Genomic DNA, 15,485 nt, shown 5'->3' with positions numbered 1-15,485 from the left:
AAGTTATCCGTTCCAAGCATGCTTCCAGTGAGTGCGGGCTGCCTCGCGTCTTACATGCTTTATTAGTATTGATTTTCGGTATCGATTGAGACTGGTGGGTATATAGAGGCCGTTCCTGCGTTCTCATCATATTGTCCGAGGGGCAGTTACAAGCAATACCTCACTCTCTCTTCCCAAACTAAGCACTCTTAAACTGTTCAGTACGACACAGAACACCAAAGCCATGTCTCCTTCGTTCAACAACCAAACCAAAGCGAGCGAGCTGGTGCCCGTCTACGCCCCTCACATCGCCGGCAGGACGATACTCATCACGGGCGTCTCCCCAGGCAGCATCGGCGACAGCTTCGTCAAACAAGTCGCCGTAGCTAGGCCAGCCACATTCATCCTAGCCGGCCGCTCACCCTCAAAGTCCCAACCCCTCATCGACGAACTCGGAATCACACACCCCGAGATCAAGGTCAAGCCCTTGACTCTAGACCTCACCTCCCTCGCCAGCGTCCGAAAAGCAGCAGAGACAGTGACCTCATGGCCAGACGTCCCCCACATCGACATCCTCGTCAACAACGCCGGCATCATGGCCTCGGCCTACAGCCTCACAGAAGACGGCTTCGAAAGCCAGTTCCAGACAAACCACCTAGGCCACTTCCTCTTCACAAACCTCATCATGTTCAAAATCCTCGCATCCCCTTCCCCCCCGCGCATCGTCAACGTCAGCAGCAACGCCCACAGGCTCGGCCACGTGCGCTGGACGGACTACAACTTCAACGAAGGAAAGCACTACGACAAGTGGATGGCCTACGGGCAGTCCAAGACGGCCAACAGCCTCTTCTCCCTTGCCCTTGCCGAGAGGCTGGGCCCATCAAAGGGTGTGATGGCGTTTAGTCTGTGCCCGGGGTACGTTCCCACGAACCTTGCCGCGCACGAGGCGCATGACTTCCCCGGGTTCCTCGAAGCACTGCGTAAGGCTGATGTTGTGGTGGGGAGCAAGTATATGTGGGGAATGGGGGATATCGAGCCCAAGGATATGGACCAGGGTGCCGCGACGCACGTGTTTGCGGCGTTTGATCCAGAGCTAAAGGACAAGAATGGGGAGTTTCTTACTGATTGTCGTGTTGCCGACCCGTGGAAGGAGGAGGTATATCCTTGGGCTAGGAGCAAAGTCGACGCGGAGATGCTGTGGGCTCTGAGCGAGAAGCTTGTTGGGCAGGAGTTTAGATACTGAGATGGACTATGTGAATTCCGTTCTCCCTCTCGTTAAACACGGCTGTGTATAATACAACTTTGTGTATAATACAACTTTCATCTTAAAGCCATCGCCCGCAGTAGCCGAGCGGCATACAACCGGTAGAATCACGACGTGGCACAACAACCGAGATTCATAGGAATTCGAACCTCACAAGTTCGAGTCCTGAACTTTTGACTTTTTTCTCATGACTTCGTCCCCCGCCTTCGCTCGCTCATACTTCCTTGACGTCTGTTATTCCTTAAAGATCCGAACGCCGTTATGCTTGATGCCTTGGGGGGTTTGGGGTTGCTGAAGTGAGCATTAGATATGAGTAAAGATGCTTGAATAGATTCACTACTGGACCTGAGTCAGGTAGCTATACAGGTAAGTAGGATTGAGAGCGATCGAGGACGGGATGTTCGAGGGTCTCGGCGGACCTTGGAGATGGAGGATGGGAGGGTAGCTTCAGCCACATATTCGGAGCACTCGCCACAGCTCGAAAAGCCTGTAGCATAGCCACATAGAGGGGCATTCTCACTTACCTAATCATTTAAACTTCCTCACTTGTGCTTGCTTAGCCACAGTTTCCTTTACACAGCCACTGGGCTCCAATTGTTTCACCGGCTGATCCTTGCAGTCCAACGAGTGGCGAAAAAACAACCATCAGCAACATCTTGGCGTTGAACGTCGTCGTCTCTAGCACCACGTTGGCTGGCTCGACATCCCACACCGGCCTAGACGGACATATCCGCCTTTGATTGGGGCTTCGAGTGCCTCCCGACGCGTACGCTCGTCATGCGTAGGGCGAAACCAGGCGAAGAAGCGAGACGAAGTGCGACTTTGCGGCGGCCGATTCAACAAGCTTGACAGAAAAAGTGTGCCTCCATGGCCCTCCACCTCTTACGGCGGGCTTCCTGGATGTGCCAGACAGGGAAAATGAGGCTGTGCCACTGCCGAGCTACCGACGTCATTCGTCCAAACTCGACACAAACGCGTTGGTCCCCGTCCCAAAGTTCGGTGGCTTTGCGCACATGGGACTGCTTTCACCTTTCTCGCTGTTGTTCAAAGTCTTTTTCGCCCTGCATAACGGAGACCGAGTGGTCCTAAAGGCTCTAGCCCACAGTATCCAATCTGCCAGTCTCCTTGACTGGTCTCGGCTTTGGTATCCGACGCCGAGTGACAGACGAAATTGCAGTATCCGTATTGCCGTGGCGGGCCAGATGTAGGGCCCAAACGGATGCCTCTTCTTTGCTGGGCTGCCTCAAGCCAAGCAACATCCATGGAATGCCAACTCTAATGTCGCCGTACCGCCGTATTCCCCGGTGGCGACGCAGAAGTAGGCGAAGCTTTACCCTTTTCTCCACGCCCCAAGGTCGTCACTGGGGGCTGACGACGCGGCTTTGCGACGACTTGGAGCCCAGATCCAGGCACCCTTTCAAGGCTATTGGGCACACTCACACCTGGGGGGCATGTGATGTTCGGTCGAGACACGTCTCGCGCCGTAATGCAGGCTTGCGCTGCGTAACTGCGTAATCCCACATAAGCTTGTTCTTTGGTCTTTGGGCTGGGCGAACAGTAGTCTCCTCTTTAAAAGGCTCTCCCTTCCCCGTGTTGTATTCGCACCCTGTTTTCGAGGTCCAAGACTTTTCCTTGCGCAATCACCCACATCACACATACATCGAGACCAGACTGTGATGGGATCATTGTACGAGGTTCCAGAAACCAGTCGTCACCGCCCAACTAACGTCTCTATCAGACCCGAACGCGACATGGCTCCGAATATCGACTCGGCGCTGGGGACGGCGGACATGGCGAATGAGCAGCGCGGCCTTCTCGAGCTCATCGACAAGCTGCAGTTTGCCCAGCTCGACAATGTCAAGCTGCCACAGATCGTCGTCGTCGGCGACCAGTCGGCGGGAAAGAGTTCCGTCCTCGAGGCCATCACTGGCACCCCGTTCCCTCGTGATGCCGGCGCCTGCACACGATTCGCAACCGAGATCCGCCTGCGCAGGTCGGCCGAAGCGAGTCTCAACGTCTCCATCATCCCCGACAAGAACAAGCCTTTCAGAGACCAGGAGCGATTGAAACAATTTGGCGGAGCTGTCGACACAGACATGTCCTTTGAGTCTCTCATGAGATCTGCGGTGGAAATGATTGCCCCCAAGAACATTCCGGGCAGATTCGCCGCTCGCGACATTCTGGTGGTTGAGAAGAGAGGTCCCGACATGCCCCTGCTCACCCTCGTCGATCTTCCAGGTCTCGTCAAAAACGCCAACAACGACCAGTCGATGGACGATATCAAGACGATTGAGACCCTTTGCGACCGATATATGAAGAGTTCCCGAACCATTATCCTTGCTGTCGTTGGCGGCAACACCGATTACGTTCAGGCACCCATTCTCACAAAGGCACGTCACTTCGACCCCTCTGGCAGCCGTACCATTGGTGTCTTGACAAAACCCGATCTTTGCGAGTCGATCGGTCTGGAAGACAAGTTCATCGAGCTCGTCCAGAACAGAGATAAGCAAAACTACTTCAAGCTCGGCTGGTACGTTCTGCTGAACCCTGGACCCCGCGACCAAGGCCAGCCATGGCCTTCAGCTCGTGAACGTCGTCAACGTGAGGAAGAATTCTTTGGCCGCGGAAAATGGCGTGCTCTTCCCAGCTCCATGTGTGGTGCCAATGCGCTCAAGCAAAAGCTGAGTGTTCAGCTGCAACGTCACATTGGTCGTCACGTTAAGACACTTCGCAAGCAGATCCAGAAGGCGCTCGACGACTGCGACTCAGAGCTCAAGTCCATGGGCACTGGAAAGGACACTGTCGAGGAGATGCGCATCGAGCTTGTTGAGCTCTTCTCCAGTTCCAAGGAACTAGTTATCCCCGCCGTCTACGGTTTCTACAAGAATCCTCCTCGCAAGAACTTCTTCCGCGCCACAGCCGACCCCCGCGGCACTCCCGCTCAGAACTTGCGTGCCCGCGCCATTGAGGAGAACGAAAAGTTCTCGCACCGTATCCGCCAGAACGGTCGCAAGTTTGGCTTCTCGTCATCCACTGCACCCGGTACCGCAGATGGTGTTACCATCAGCGACAGCAGCAAGAGAGAGTTTGTCGGTAGAGAAGTCGAGATGCTTCTGCGACAGATTCGTGGTTCCGAATTTCCAATGGATCCCAAGCCTCGCGCTGTCTACATGCTATTCCAGAGCTACTCAGAGAACTGGCCAAAGCTCGCTCAGGAGCATAAGGACAATCTCGGCGTCGTGTGCAACGAGTTTCTCAGTGAGGTCATTGACTTCGCGTGGCCTCAGCGTATGCGCGAGCCCCTGCGCTACCAATTCCTCGATGTTCAGATGAAGAAGCTGCTGGCCGACGCACAGGTCGAGCTTGAGCACCTAACGCAAGACATGAACCTCGAAATCCAGCCGTACGACCCCGAATACGAGGAGCGTCTTCGCAAGTGGCAGATCGAGACCACCAAGGATGGTGCCACCTACACCGAGGCGCAGGAAGTCTGCGAGAAGATGTTGATTTTCTACGAGCTTGCGGCCAAGACCTTCATCCGCAACACCATTACACAGGTCGTCGAGAGACATTTGCTGCAGGGCATGTACAGCATCTTCAACTCTGTTGAGATTCTCGGCATGCCTGCCGAGACGGTCGAAGCTATCGCCGCCGAGAACAAGGAGACGCGCGACCGCAGAATGACGCTCAAGACGCAGAAGACTGCGATCGAGGAGGCCCGCGACATTTGCGCCAGCTTGGCCATGCGCAAGGAGCTGAGAATGGTAAGCCACATCTGTTTTACCTCATCACAATCGACAATGCTAACGACTAACTCACAGTACGCCGATGAAGACCGCGATCTAGAGGACAACAGCTCCGATTCAGACGAAGACAAGCCAAAGCAGACAACTACGCGCAAGCCTGTCAGCAACAATGCCAGCCCGAGCCGCGAAACAACTCACCGCTCAACACGCTCTCGCGACGAGCGCGAGGAGCGTCCCTCAGCGAGAACACAACCCACTGAGTCGGTGACGAACGGCTACTCCTACGGCGGCCACCAAGCGCCGGCCCAGGCTCCTCCCGTCCCAACCTCGAGACCGGAGCGCACCGAGCCCGCTAGGACAAACACCAGCACATCTCAGTGGGAAGATGAAGAGTACTATAGAGCCCCTTCCTCCCAACAGGCCTCCGCGCCGGCCCAGGCACCTCCCCCGCCTCCTCGTCCCCAGAAGCTAAGGCCAGAGGATGCGGCGTCGGATGCGTATAGCCACCGCTCGCAGTCTTCGATTTCGGAGCAGCAGCACGCTAATGGTTACGGAGGGTATTATGACGCCAATGAGCACGCGCCCTCGTCTACGAGACGTGTGACTGCCAAGAAGCTGTTTGGTAGAGGTTAAAAGGGAAGAGTAGACCGAGAGACAGGCCTCAGTTTGAGCATGGGATTCTAAATTTAGCGATACGATCTGTTGGCGTTTGGTAATGATCCGATTTCCCATTTTGGGTAGATAGTGGTCTCTGGTACAGAGGGACATGGGATGGGAACTTGCCAGGTGCGATGGCTTGGAGATAGATAGTACTTGATACCATTTCTGTAGAATTATACACAACTTCAATCGAACACGTACCTTTGCAAACGTGATTTATGAGCCCTGAGAAAGCAATCCGGAGTGAAAGGGAAGACCTGACGCCTTGCGACACTGCGATTAAAACCATGTCACGTAGCCAGTATGCACATTTTTGGTCCGACATCACTTGAGAGAAGGACGCAAGCTCGGAGCCTTTCCGGTAAGCTCAAGACAGGACGAAAATCGCATCACCCTGTCATATCGAGCAGACAATGACAGGTACAATCACAGTGGAATTTTATCGTTGGTTCATTGGTCATCAATTGTCATTATAGTATACATATAACATGCTTTTCCCAAACCTTTATTCAATGCAATATTTCCATCCGTCCATGCTTCGAGACTCTTACTCCTGGGCAATCTTCAAGACAGCCTTGCCAAAGTTCTGGCCGGTAAGCATGCCAATGAAGCCCTCAGCAGCCTGGTCGATGCTATCCGTCTGGTGGATCTTGACCTTGAGCTCGCCGTTGGCAATCATGGGCTGAACCTTCTCCTGGAAAGGCCTGTACTTCTCGGGTGAGAGGTTAACGAGGAAGCCCTGGAAGGAGAGCTTCTTGGCGACGAGGTGGAAGAGGCCGCGGACGCCCTTCTGCTGCTCGCGCGGGGTGTTGTAGTCGGAGATCATGCCGCAGCCGATGATGCGGCCCTGCTGGTTGAAGGACTCGAGGGCGGCCTCGAGGTGGTCGCCGCCAACGTTCTCAAAGTACATGTCGATACCCTGGGGCGCGAGGCGCTTGAGGGCGTCGTGAGGGGACTCGGTCTTGTAGTTGAAGCCGGCGTCGAAGCCGAGCTCGTTGATGATGAAGTCGAGCTTCTCGTCGCTGCCGACGGAGCCAATGACCTTGACGCCCTCAGCCTTGGCGAGCTGGCCGACAATCTGGCCGACGGCACCGGCAGCGGAGGAGACGAAGATGGTCTCACCCTTCTTAGGCTTACCGATGTCGTAGAAACCCTCGTAGGCAGTCATGCCGGGCATGCCGAGAGCGCCGACGAAGAGGGGAAGGTCGACGTTGTGGGTGTTGGGGACCTTGAAGAAGCCGGGGAGGAACTTGGCGGGGATCGCGGCGTACTCGGCGTTGGGGCCCATGAAGGAGGTGACGAGGTCGCCGGCGGCGAACTGGTGAGCATCGGAGCGCTCGACGCGGGCGACGATGGAGGAGGCGATGACGGCGCCCTGCTCAAAGGGAGGAATGTAGGACTTGCCGGCCTCGGCGGGGCGCATGCGGCCGCGCATGTAGGGGTCGAAGGAAGAGTAGAGGACCTTGATGAGGATGCCGCCGTTGAGGTCCTGCTCGAGGTCGATGGGGCGATCCTCGGTGACGAGGTCCTGGCCGGCGACAGGCAGGCCCTTGGGGACCTGCTTGAAGATGAAAGACTTGTTGGGAGTAGGAGCCATTGTAAAAGTGTTTCAATAGTGAGTGTCTAAGTGGCGGGATATCAAGAAAGGGAATATGTAGTGGATTGGATATATAGGGAAGAGATGTAAGTGATTCTTTCAAACTTCGACTGGAAACAATGGGATTATCTTGGTGTTAAATATATCGTAGAAACCATCTGCTCCATATCATGACGAATCCCGTCAAAGGGTCCATCGGGCCCGCGCCGGGTCCGACCCTGTGATCCGCTTGGAACGGTTCAGTGTTCAGCTCTCCTCAAGCTTCCTGGTGAACACGGGGCGACGGAAGGCATTGGAAACGGCAACGTCATGATGGAAGAACTGCCAGGAGGGGCACCCACTTTGCTTGTTCGACCGGTGGAGTTTCTTCGACAGCCCGGGGGTCGCCGGCATTGGCCATGCCCAATAAACCGTGTTTTGTGAGGTGGTTCCTGGAAAAAGGATAGCGGAATTGTCAAACGGGACTTGGCCGCTGTTGTCCCCACGGACCCTTTCTTTTGATCTGTCAGCAGCAGCACTTAAACATGGGCACTAGATTTTTTCTTCCTTTCCATTTGCCCCTCCATCTTTTCTTGTTGAAATATGCCGCGGTTCATGGCGGGGCACATCCCTCTTTGAGATGCGGAAACACATACCAGATATCGCTTGGGTAGGCGGTGTGTCTGAGAGGCCCAATCAAGCTCATCGATGTCACCATAAAGGCCATTAGAGGCCAGGGCCTCCCAGACTCTCTGATCTGCGGTCAAGATCGCTTCGTCAATCGTCGTGGTCGTATGTAGACTTTGACTTGCACAGCTCCCGCCATTGTTGTTTGGTGGGCCCGTCTTGCTGTATCGTTCTTCTTGCTTCGAGGAATTGATGATTCAACGGGATGGCCTCGGCCTCAGGAAACTCGAGTCAGGGTGAGGCCCATCACTGACTAGTCCTGACCCAATCTTGCTCGAAGTCGCCTCTCCGTTCTCCAAAACGTGCCATAAGAAAATCTCTACCCCGTACCAATGAAGCAATGATGACAAAGCACAAGCTCAATGCCGTTATTGTTCTGGCGCTCGACCACCCGGAGCTGGCTGCCCCTTTCGGTGGAGGAGGGCCCCGATAAAGTAAGAACAGCGCAGAAAACATCGGTAGTCGCCTGAGCCGTGCCGGTTGCCAGGTCCGCGGGGCGGGAGGCCGAGGTTTGGTGTACCGTACGGAGCTGCCAACTGGGTAGTTCGTAGCATCATAGGTATCCGCAGCGAGTCTGGACCACGTCTGCTGGGTGACAGGAGCCGAGGTTCGTTTCGCACTTTGTTGATGGATAGCAACGGGATTCTGGCGAGGAAAACGGGGTCCGGGGCAATTGTTGGCTTGTTGCTATGTTCGGTTGAATGATTGCCCCAGCGTCAAGGAGCTTCGACCCAACTTTCACTTCGTGATGGGATTTCTGATTTCAAAGCCAAATTTCCGCTGGCATTCCACTCCTTGCGTTGTACTCCGTACTCACACGGGAGGCCCCTCCCTCCGCATCGTCGATCATTCATTGATTGTTCTCGAAGTCTCGAAATCTCCGATGACCCTCAAGCGCAGCTAAGCATCGGTGACTGGATGCAAGTGCTTCACTAGCATCCTCGCCTGGCCTCGGACTGTCGCCGCTTCTCGCACTTCCCGTTTCTCGGGCGCGGTATCCGCTGTGATTGTAACCAGTTGGACACCTTTGCGGCCATCGTCAACCCAGAACTCCTCGTAGCCCGTCGCTTCGAAGGCCATTTTCTCAAAGCATCTTCGTCCTTCTGGCGTTGCTGTGAGTGCTGCCAAAAGGTCAGATCACATCGATATCTCCCTCCCACAATGGATGTCAATCGAAAGCCTGTAACGCCAGCATGGCCAGCCACCACGAATCACTTACCTGAATAGCCGATGATCGACCATCCCTTCCTCTCTGCAGCAGCTACGACAGCCTGCATCGAGGTCTCGGCGAATCCTCGCACCTTACCCCGCGCCTCAGGCACATCGAACCTCTCGACGTGAAAGACGTGCAGCCCGACCTCTGGATGCTCAGCACCATCGCGAGGAAACATAGTCCCAGCATCCACATCCACTTCCTTGACCTCGCCCGCCAGCAAATCCCGCCACGCAGGTGCCAGTATCGGGAGTGCAATGACGGCTCCGACGAGTGTCTGGGTGTCGTCGTTCTCCACGGCGTCGGCAGAGAGGTAGAAGCAAGTGGCCAGCTCGGGCGCTGCAGTCGTCCAGCTCCGGAGGCGGTCCCAGGTCAGCGGCGCGGGGTACATGTCTTGGTCGGACGCGAAGATGCCCCTCAGGACTTCGTTGGTCATTGGACCCTGGTTCAGAGCAAGAGCTGGTGCTGATGCTGGCATTTGGCGGTCTTTTGATCCGGCTTTGATAGGAGCTGTGATGGAAAGAAATCGCGACGAGGTGGTTTGTGGTCGTTGGAGTGTGGAGGTTTCAAGATTTCAATCATGAAATTTGGATTGTGGTGTTGGACAGCACTTCCTTCCTCTGGCCTTCTCTTTGAGGGTGATATGGTGCTGGGTCGCTCTTGGAAAGCGCTGAAGAAGCTACGCTGCAGGTGTTCCCCACCCTACAGCGTGCAAGCTGAGCCCCAGCACATTTCACTTACACCAAGGTCTCTCTAAAGGCACCACTCACAATCACCACCTGATCGTTACAGCCTTGTGTGGCCTTTTTGGCGGCATGCTCTATTCTCACGACTTTTGTTATCGTTACATGACGTTATTCTCATGTACCCCATACCCTGAGGCCATCCAATGCCACTCTCTTGCACTGCCGACTTTTTGTTGTGCTCTTGTGTAAATGCAAAGGCCTGGTGTCGATGTAGTGCTTCGAGAACTCCTTTCCTTGGTATCCTCCTAGCACTGTCAGACGAGAAACATCGCTGTGCAAAGTCCAGCTGCTTCCTCTCTTGATTGCATAAGGGCCAACGACTAAGCTTCGTCGCCAAACTCAAACATTGCGAGAGGGTCAGGACCACGAGAGATCCAGCGAATCTCACCAGTCAGAGGATCCATGATGCACATGAAGTGAGTCGACTCATTGGTGGTAGGATAGCTAGCGATCCATTCGCGAAATTTGGCCTCGTCAACGCCAGTCATCTCGCCACATTTGCTGGCTTCAGCATCAAGCTCAAGATCCGTGCAGCACCTATTCTGCTTGGCCCAGGTGATGTCATTTCCATTGGTGATAGCACGGACATGTTCAATCCACTTGTCGTGGAAGGCATTCTGACGATCCGCAGACACCTCTATCCAGTCCTCAGATTCCATGAGCTTTGCCTGGACAGGGTCGGCACCGTGGCGTACAGTCATGGGGCCACAGCAGCGTCGATGGTCAGGGTCGTGGTTGCACTGGATCTGGAAGACACTGCTCGTCTTGATCTTGCCGTCATAAAGGTCCTTGAGGATGTTCACTACCTCTCTTCCATCGCAGAGGGTCAGGTAGCAGGGCGACGCGTCGGAAGAGGCAAGCTTCTTGCCGATGGATGTGATGGGAGTGAGCTTTCTGCTGTCCTCACGGGGGTCTGGGTCCTTGGTATCATAGGCCTTGGTATTCTTGAAGGAAATATCCTCGTTGAGGATGATGCGGCGGAGCATTGAGGGAACGGACTCGCGCAAGCCGAATAGGACCTTAATTTGGTGCCTAAGAAGGCTGCCCGAACCACACTAATGGTTTGGGCGGAAGTTGAGAGAGACGGATAGACCTTTGCTAAGATAATTATTAGCTTATGTCAGTCCTCAATGGAAATCCAAGTGCACCTTACCGGACACCAGTCAGCATGCCGACAAAGCCAGCATAGGTGACTGATCTGGCAATCACCTCATTCGAGCCATTGTTCGTGTTGACATACTCAATGATGACAAGGATATCACGCAGGATATCCATGCCCCACTGCGATGAGTCGTTAGTGCTAGATATTTTTTGTTTAGAAAGGGATATAGCCATACCTCAAGAGTGCGAAAGTGCATCAGATGGTCAGGATTACCGTCGTCAATCTTGCGCTTGGAGTCATTTTTGACCAAGGCAGCTCCAGATGTACATCCGAGCATCAGGTCAAGAAAGGTGTTGAGGGCCATGAGCTGGTGAACGGGGATGCCAGCAACCTCAGCGATGGACTTGATCTCCTTGGTCTGCTCAGGGTCAAAGACCTTACGGAGGGTGAACCGGGAAGTGAACTTGGCAAATCCAGACATGCCCCGAGGTACGGTCGCCTCAATCACCTCGTCAAAGAGAGGGCTCACTTCTCTTATCTTGGGAGCAAGATCCTTGGCGAGCTCAATGTAGCGCTCTTCAGCAGGCTTGCCCATGTCGACCTTGTAGATTGGTATATCATCAGGCTTGAGTGTGAGCATGGTCTGGAAGGCAGCATGATTCTCATGAAGTGTGCCTTGCAGAGGGTCAAAAGGCTTGGAAGGCTTGATGACACTGTGATCCATGTCAGAGCCAGACTCGAGCATCACCTTGGATGGAGCCGCCATCGTGGCAAGGGTTTGGGGGTGAATAATGAGATTTGCTGAACGTTTCTGATTACTTTGGGAAGCAGTAGATGAAGAAATGAAAGGAGGTCTTACTGTGATGACGATGATATGAATCGCTGATCAGACCTGGGCCTTGTCTTTTGGGTCGATGCTAGTATTGATAAAAGATGTAATGTTGTATGTGATGACGACAACGTGAAATTAGCACTACAGAAGAAAGCCAAAAGAGCTCTTCTCACGCGATGCCAGTAGTGTTAAGTAGGTACCTTTGAAGAATATTCTGGTGTTTGGGTTGGGTATCACAGAGAAGGGGAGTGCGTAAAGTGGTGGAAAGGTGTGGTGAAGGGAAAAGATAGGGTGGCCAAGCAGGCGGCGATATGGGCTTTCAAATGGGTGCAGGTCCAAGGCGAGTACGGGAAGGGGCGTTTGAGAGCGAAGTTGTTTGACGTGCCTTCCAGATGTAATTGGGGTTTCAAAATCATTCAGGAAGGCAGGAGCAACCAGGTCAATGTGTCTAAGCCTCCTTCTTTTTCAACGAGAAGAAAAATTATAACGGCTACATCATCTAACTAAATATCTGAATCCTCGATTAAAATGAGTCAGTTTCCTGAGTTGGGATGTGCCAAAGACTCCTTTGGGAATTCGTTTAGAAATTGATCTGAGAAACCAGGTGTAGGGAATAAGGTAGTTTTGAGGGACAAGACGGCGGTCAAGATGAAGAGAGACTCAGGTAAATCCTCAGACTTCTATCAACAGACAATATTATCAAGACATTACAGTGCTTCCTGAGGCTTCGATCACTATTCCTGAAGTATAAAGCTCATCTCACGCATCATGGGGAGAATAGAAGAAAGCGCCAGTTTCATTAGTATTCAATGTAATTACGAGCGAATTCTAGTCTACCTCGCCCCTTGTCCAAATTATGTATAGTTAATCGGTCCTTTCATAAGGACCCCATCGTACGCGGTGCCAGCATACACATGCTTCGGCGCCCTGTAGACTCTAGCGCAGCATTCTATAAGCGCCGTCTATCTTGTTCTCTCTCTCCATCTTAACAGCCATACTACCCTTGGGCCGCAGGGTAAAGTTTGGATTGGCAAGCTCTACCACGCCAGTATATCCGGGACGTGGCGAGAACTTGAAGTTCCGTACAAGAGCAAAGATTACGCTCTTAACGTTCAGCAAAGCCATGTTCTTAGCGATGCAGCCTGCCGGGCCCTGGAGGAACGACTCCATGGCGTACGAGTCCTTGGATGCACGGCCGTCGGACCAGCGATCGGGGTCGAAGATGTCGGCGGTCTCACCCCATACAAGGGGGTTGAAGTGTGCCACAGCCGGGCAGAGAGTTACTTGTGTTCCCTTGGGAACGAAGGTCCCGCAGACTGTGACGTCTTCCGCTGCCTCACGAGGGAGGAAGATTCCTATTCATGAATCTGGTCAGCAAATCGAACCCGAAGTATGTAGGTTCGATAAGGCTTACCAGGGGAGTAAAAGCGCAGCATCTCCTTGAGGAAGTTGTTGACGTAGACCAAATGTTCGGTCTCCTCGTAGGTAGGGTTCCAGTCTCGAGGCTTGCCGGCGCAGAGACCGAGTACTTCTTGCTTGAGGCGCTCCTGCACCTTGGACTCCGTGGCAAGGATATGGGCAATCCACATGGTGATAGATCCAGTAGTTTCGTGGCCTATAACGTAGGGTTAGCGCGCATCTTTGGCTGTTCACATTGTGTCTTGTCATACCCCCGGCGATGAAGTTTAGCATCTGTTCATGAAATGTCAGCACACATCAAAGCATCGGGATCACAGGTCTCCGTACGTATTCCAGAAGCTCCAGGTCAGTCCAATTGGTCTGGGTATTGTCAAACTGGCAATCTTCCAAGATGAAGGTCAAGATATCGCGATGCTCAGTTATCTTCTCACTGAGACCAAGCTTCTTCTCAGCAATCATCTCAGCACGGCGGTTCTCAACGCAGGTGAGGAGCATTGTCCGAATCAGGGCAACATCCTTCAGCCATCTCTTGTTACTGGGAAGAGGGAGCCAAGAGCGGACAGGGATATGGCCATCGATGAAGGTGAGAACGTGGCCGGAAGGAGGCTGGCGGATAATGCGCTCGTACACGTCGTAGAAGTGGGCTTCAGGGATGGAGATGCCGTCGAGATCGCAGCCGATCGAGCCAATGACGAAGACGTCGAGAGTTGCTTTTCGGATGTAGGGTTCGACTTGAGACAGAAGTCAGCATCAGTTAGTCAGGAGAAGACAGTACTTTAGCATACCATCAACAAGCTTGACGTCCTCTCCGCCCATGTTTCGGAAGATTGCTTCACACATCTGATTGGCTTTGAGCTGGAAGACTGGCAGCATCGTGCGCGTATTTTGGTTTGAGAACGCCCCTATGTAGCAATGTCAGTAAAAATAACGTGAATAAAGGGTAACTTGAAATGAAGGAACTCACGGTTCAACTGGGTTCGCTGCTTCTTTCTCTCCTCGCCCTCTGAGAACATGAGTCCATGTCCGGTGATGGGGGAGAACATGCGTGCTGCCAACTGTGACTTTCGGAATGAGAATGCCTTCGTCTGTTGAACCTCTTTAAAAGCCGCCAGACTGTTGACCATGAGAGTCTCAGCATTGAACATTGAGAGGTAGCGGACAAAAGGCGCGTCGGGCCATTGCTTTGTCCAAGATATGAAGATATCGGCTGGCCCCGGGGTTCTGATCTGATTGAGCATCTGACCAATCAGGAAATGACCGCCCTATAAGCTTTGTGAATTAGCGCTTCTGCAATATCTCATATCTTTCAAGTGGTCGTGTCGATCCTTCCGTTGTGTATGTGAGAAAAGTTGGCACTCCTTACCTTTGGTCCTGGAAGGTGCCGCAGCGGCGATAGGAAGAAAGGATAGAGGAAAGCATTATATCCTAAGAGAACGGTACATTGCAAGGTCAATGAAGTCAAGAAGATCTTGAATGCAGTAGAAAGATCCAGGTACAAGAATCTGATGCCAATAGTTGCAAGTAGAAGCGATATGCCTGTGCAGAGCTTCAAAGCCATGGTTCGAGGGCAAGGGGCAAGAACAAGGATGGCGTAACGTCCAGGTCGGAAGGAGAGATAATAGTGAAGAGATTAATGATGGACTAGGATCAAGGTTAAGAAGAGTCGCTACCAGAGTTCTTAACGAAAACTGGATGGGTTGGGTAGAAAGGGAGGCAAGGGTGAAAAGGCGAAGTGGGTGGAAAGGCGGAAAGGTGAAGCCTGTAGATTGGAAGTCGAATTGAGCTTTTTTGTAAACGTCTAGAGCTCCCAAAAGATCGGACGACATTCCTTGAGAAGGAGCGAAGACCTATCTTTAAGGAAGGAATACCAAAACACAGAGGAGAAAAAAGCAAGCCATTGTCGATATTCCACCTTTCACCTTTGCTTCCATTTTCTACCGGGCCTTTGACCCGCCAAACATGTCACCCAAAGGGATTTCTTCCTAGACCGAATCTGCAACTTCGATGCTTACCCCCCATAAAGCCATCACAATCCTTCGCCAGGGGTGTTCCAAGCCATGTCCGGACCAACGGTATCGAAGACAAGACAGGCAAACAATTTCCACCCAAGTCAAAACGCCACCAACTGCAACTCCCAGAAATGTTTGACAGGATGACCCTGGCCCGGCATCTGCACTTCTTTGATCACAAGACAACGATAATTCAAGTCTTGTTGTAACACAGGAATCAAGCCACTGGATCTGCATGTCCGGAAAGACATG

At 53.1% G+C, this 15,485-nt stretch overlaps 8 protein-coding genes across 8 annotated transcripts; 3 read left to right on the top strand and 5 right to left on the bottom strand.

Moving 5' to 3' along the window:
- Positions 1 to 223: 223 nt before the first annotated feature.
- CLUP02_11692 (short-chain dehydrogenase) lies at positions 224 to 1,222 on the top strand (the record flags this gene model as incomplete). The annotated part of the gene is made up of 1 exon (XM_049290659.1): positions 224 to 1,222. One exon carries the CDS (start codon positions 224 to 226, stop codon positions 1,220 to 1,222), a length of 999 nt encoding a protein of 332 aa, XP_049147804.1.
- Positions 1,223 to 2,919: 1,697 nt separating this feature from the next.
- Positions 2,920 to 5,622, top strand: CLUP02_11691 (dynamin family protein; the record flags this gene model as incomplete). The annotated part of the gene is made up of 2 exons (XM_049290658.1): positions 2,920 to 5,007; positions 5,065 to 5,622. 2 exons carry the CDS (start codon positions 2,920 to 2,922, stop codon positions 5,620 to 5,622), a joined length of 2,646 nt encoding a protein of 881 aa, XP_049147803.1.
- Positions 5,623 to 6,196: 574 nt separating this feature from the next.
- CLUP02_11690 (zinc-binding dehydrogenase) lies at positions 6,197 to 7,246 on the bottom strand (the record flags this gene model as incomplete). The annotated part of the gene is made up of 1 exon (XM_049290657.1): positions 6,197 to 7,246. One exon carries the CDS (start codon positions 7,244 to 7,246, stop codon positions 6,197 to 6,199), a length of 1,050 nt encoding a protein of 349 aa, XP_049147802.1.
- Positions 7,247 to 7,492: 246 nt separating this feature from the next.
- CLUP02_11689 (uncharacterized protein) lies at positions 7,493 to 8,752 on the bottom strand (the record flags this gene model as incomplete). The annotated part of the gene is made up of 6 exons (XM_049290656.1): positions 7,493 to 7,740; positions 7,779 to 8,091; positions 8,167 to 8,205; positions 8,268 to 8,448; positions 8,510 to 8,599; positions 8,730 to 8,752. 6 exons carry the CDS (start codon positions 8,750 to 8,752, stop codon positions 7,493 to 7,495), a joined length of 894 nt encoding a protein of 297 aa, XP_049147801.1.
- A 60-nt stretch (positions 8,753 to 8,812) lies between these two features.
- On the bottom strand, positions 8,813 to 9,603 carry CLUP02_11688 (uncharacterized protein; the record flags this gene model as incomplete). The annotated part of the gene is made up of 2 exons (XM_049290655.1): positions 8,813 to 9,033; positions 9,132 to 9,603. 2 exons carry the CDS (start codon positions 9,601 to 9,603, stop codon positions 8,813 to 8,815), a joined length of 693 nt encoding a protein of 230 aa, XP_049147800.1.
- A 588-nt stretch (positions 9,604 to 10,191) lies between these two features.
- On the bottom strand, positions 10,192 to 11,739 carry CLUP02_11687 (uncharacterized protein; the record flags this gene model as incomplete). Its single annotated transcript, XM_049290654.1, has 3 exons — positions 10,192 to 10,903; positions 11,025 to 11,152; positions 11,209 to 11,739. The coding sequence occupies 3 exons, from the start codon at positions 11,737 to 11,739 to the stop codon at positions 10,192 to 10,194; spliced, it is 1,371 nt and encodes a 456-aa protein (XP_049147799.1).
- Positions 11,740 to 12,741: 1,002 nt separating this feature from the next.
- Positions 12,742 to 14,782, bottom strand: CLUP02_11686 (cytochrome P450; the record flags this gene model as incomplete). The annotated part of the gene is made up of 7 exons (XM_049290653.1): positions 12,742 to 13,160; positions 13,220 to 13,420; positions 13,476 to 13,497; positions 13,552 to 13,955; positions 14,010 to 14,126; positions 14,189 to 14,486; positions 14,588 to 14,782. The coding sequence occupies 7 exons, from the start codon at positions 14,780 to 14,782 to the stop codon at positions 12,742 to 12,744; spliced, it is 1,656 nt and encodes a 551-aa protein (XP_049147798.1).
- A 134-nt stretch (positions 14,783 to 14,916) lies between these two features.
- Positions 14,917 to 15,442, top strand: CLUP02_11685 (uncharacterized protein; the record flags this gene model as incomplete). The annotated part of the gene is made up of 3 exons (XM_049290652.1): positions 14,917 to 14,976; positions 15,103 to 15,185; positions 15,268 to 15,442. 3 exons carry the CDS (start codon positions 14,917 to 14,919, stop codon positions 15,440 to 15,442), a joined length of 318 nt encoding a protein of 105 aa, XP_049147797.1.
- Positions 15,443 to 15,485: the final 43 nt, after the last annotated feature.

Source organism: Colletotrichum lupini, chromosome 6 (genome assembly GCF_023278565.1).
Source record: "Colletotrichum lupini chromosome 6, complete sequence".
In the NCBI taxonomy this organism is placed as follows: Eukaryota; Fungi; Ascomycota; class Sordariomycetes; order Glomerellales; family Glomerellaceae; genus Colletotrichum; species Colletotrichum lupini.
Note: the sequence above shows the minus strand (reverse complement) of the source record. Positions and strands in the feature narration are given on the sequence as shown.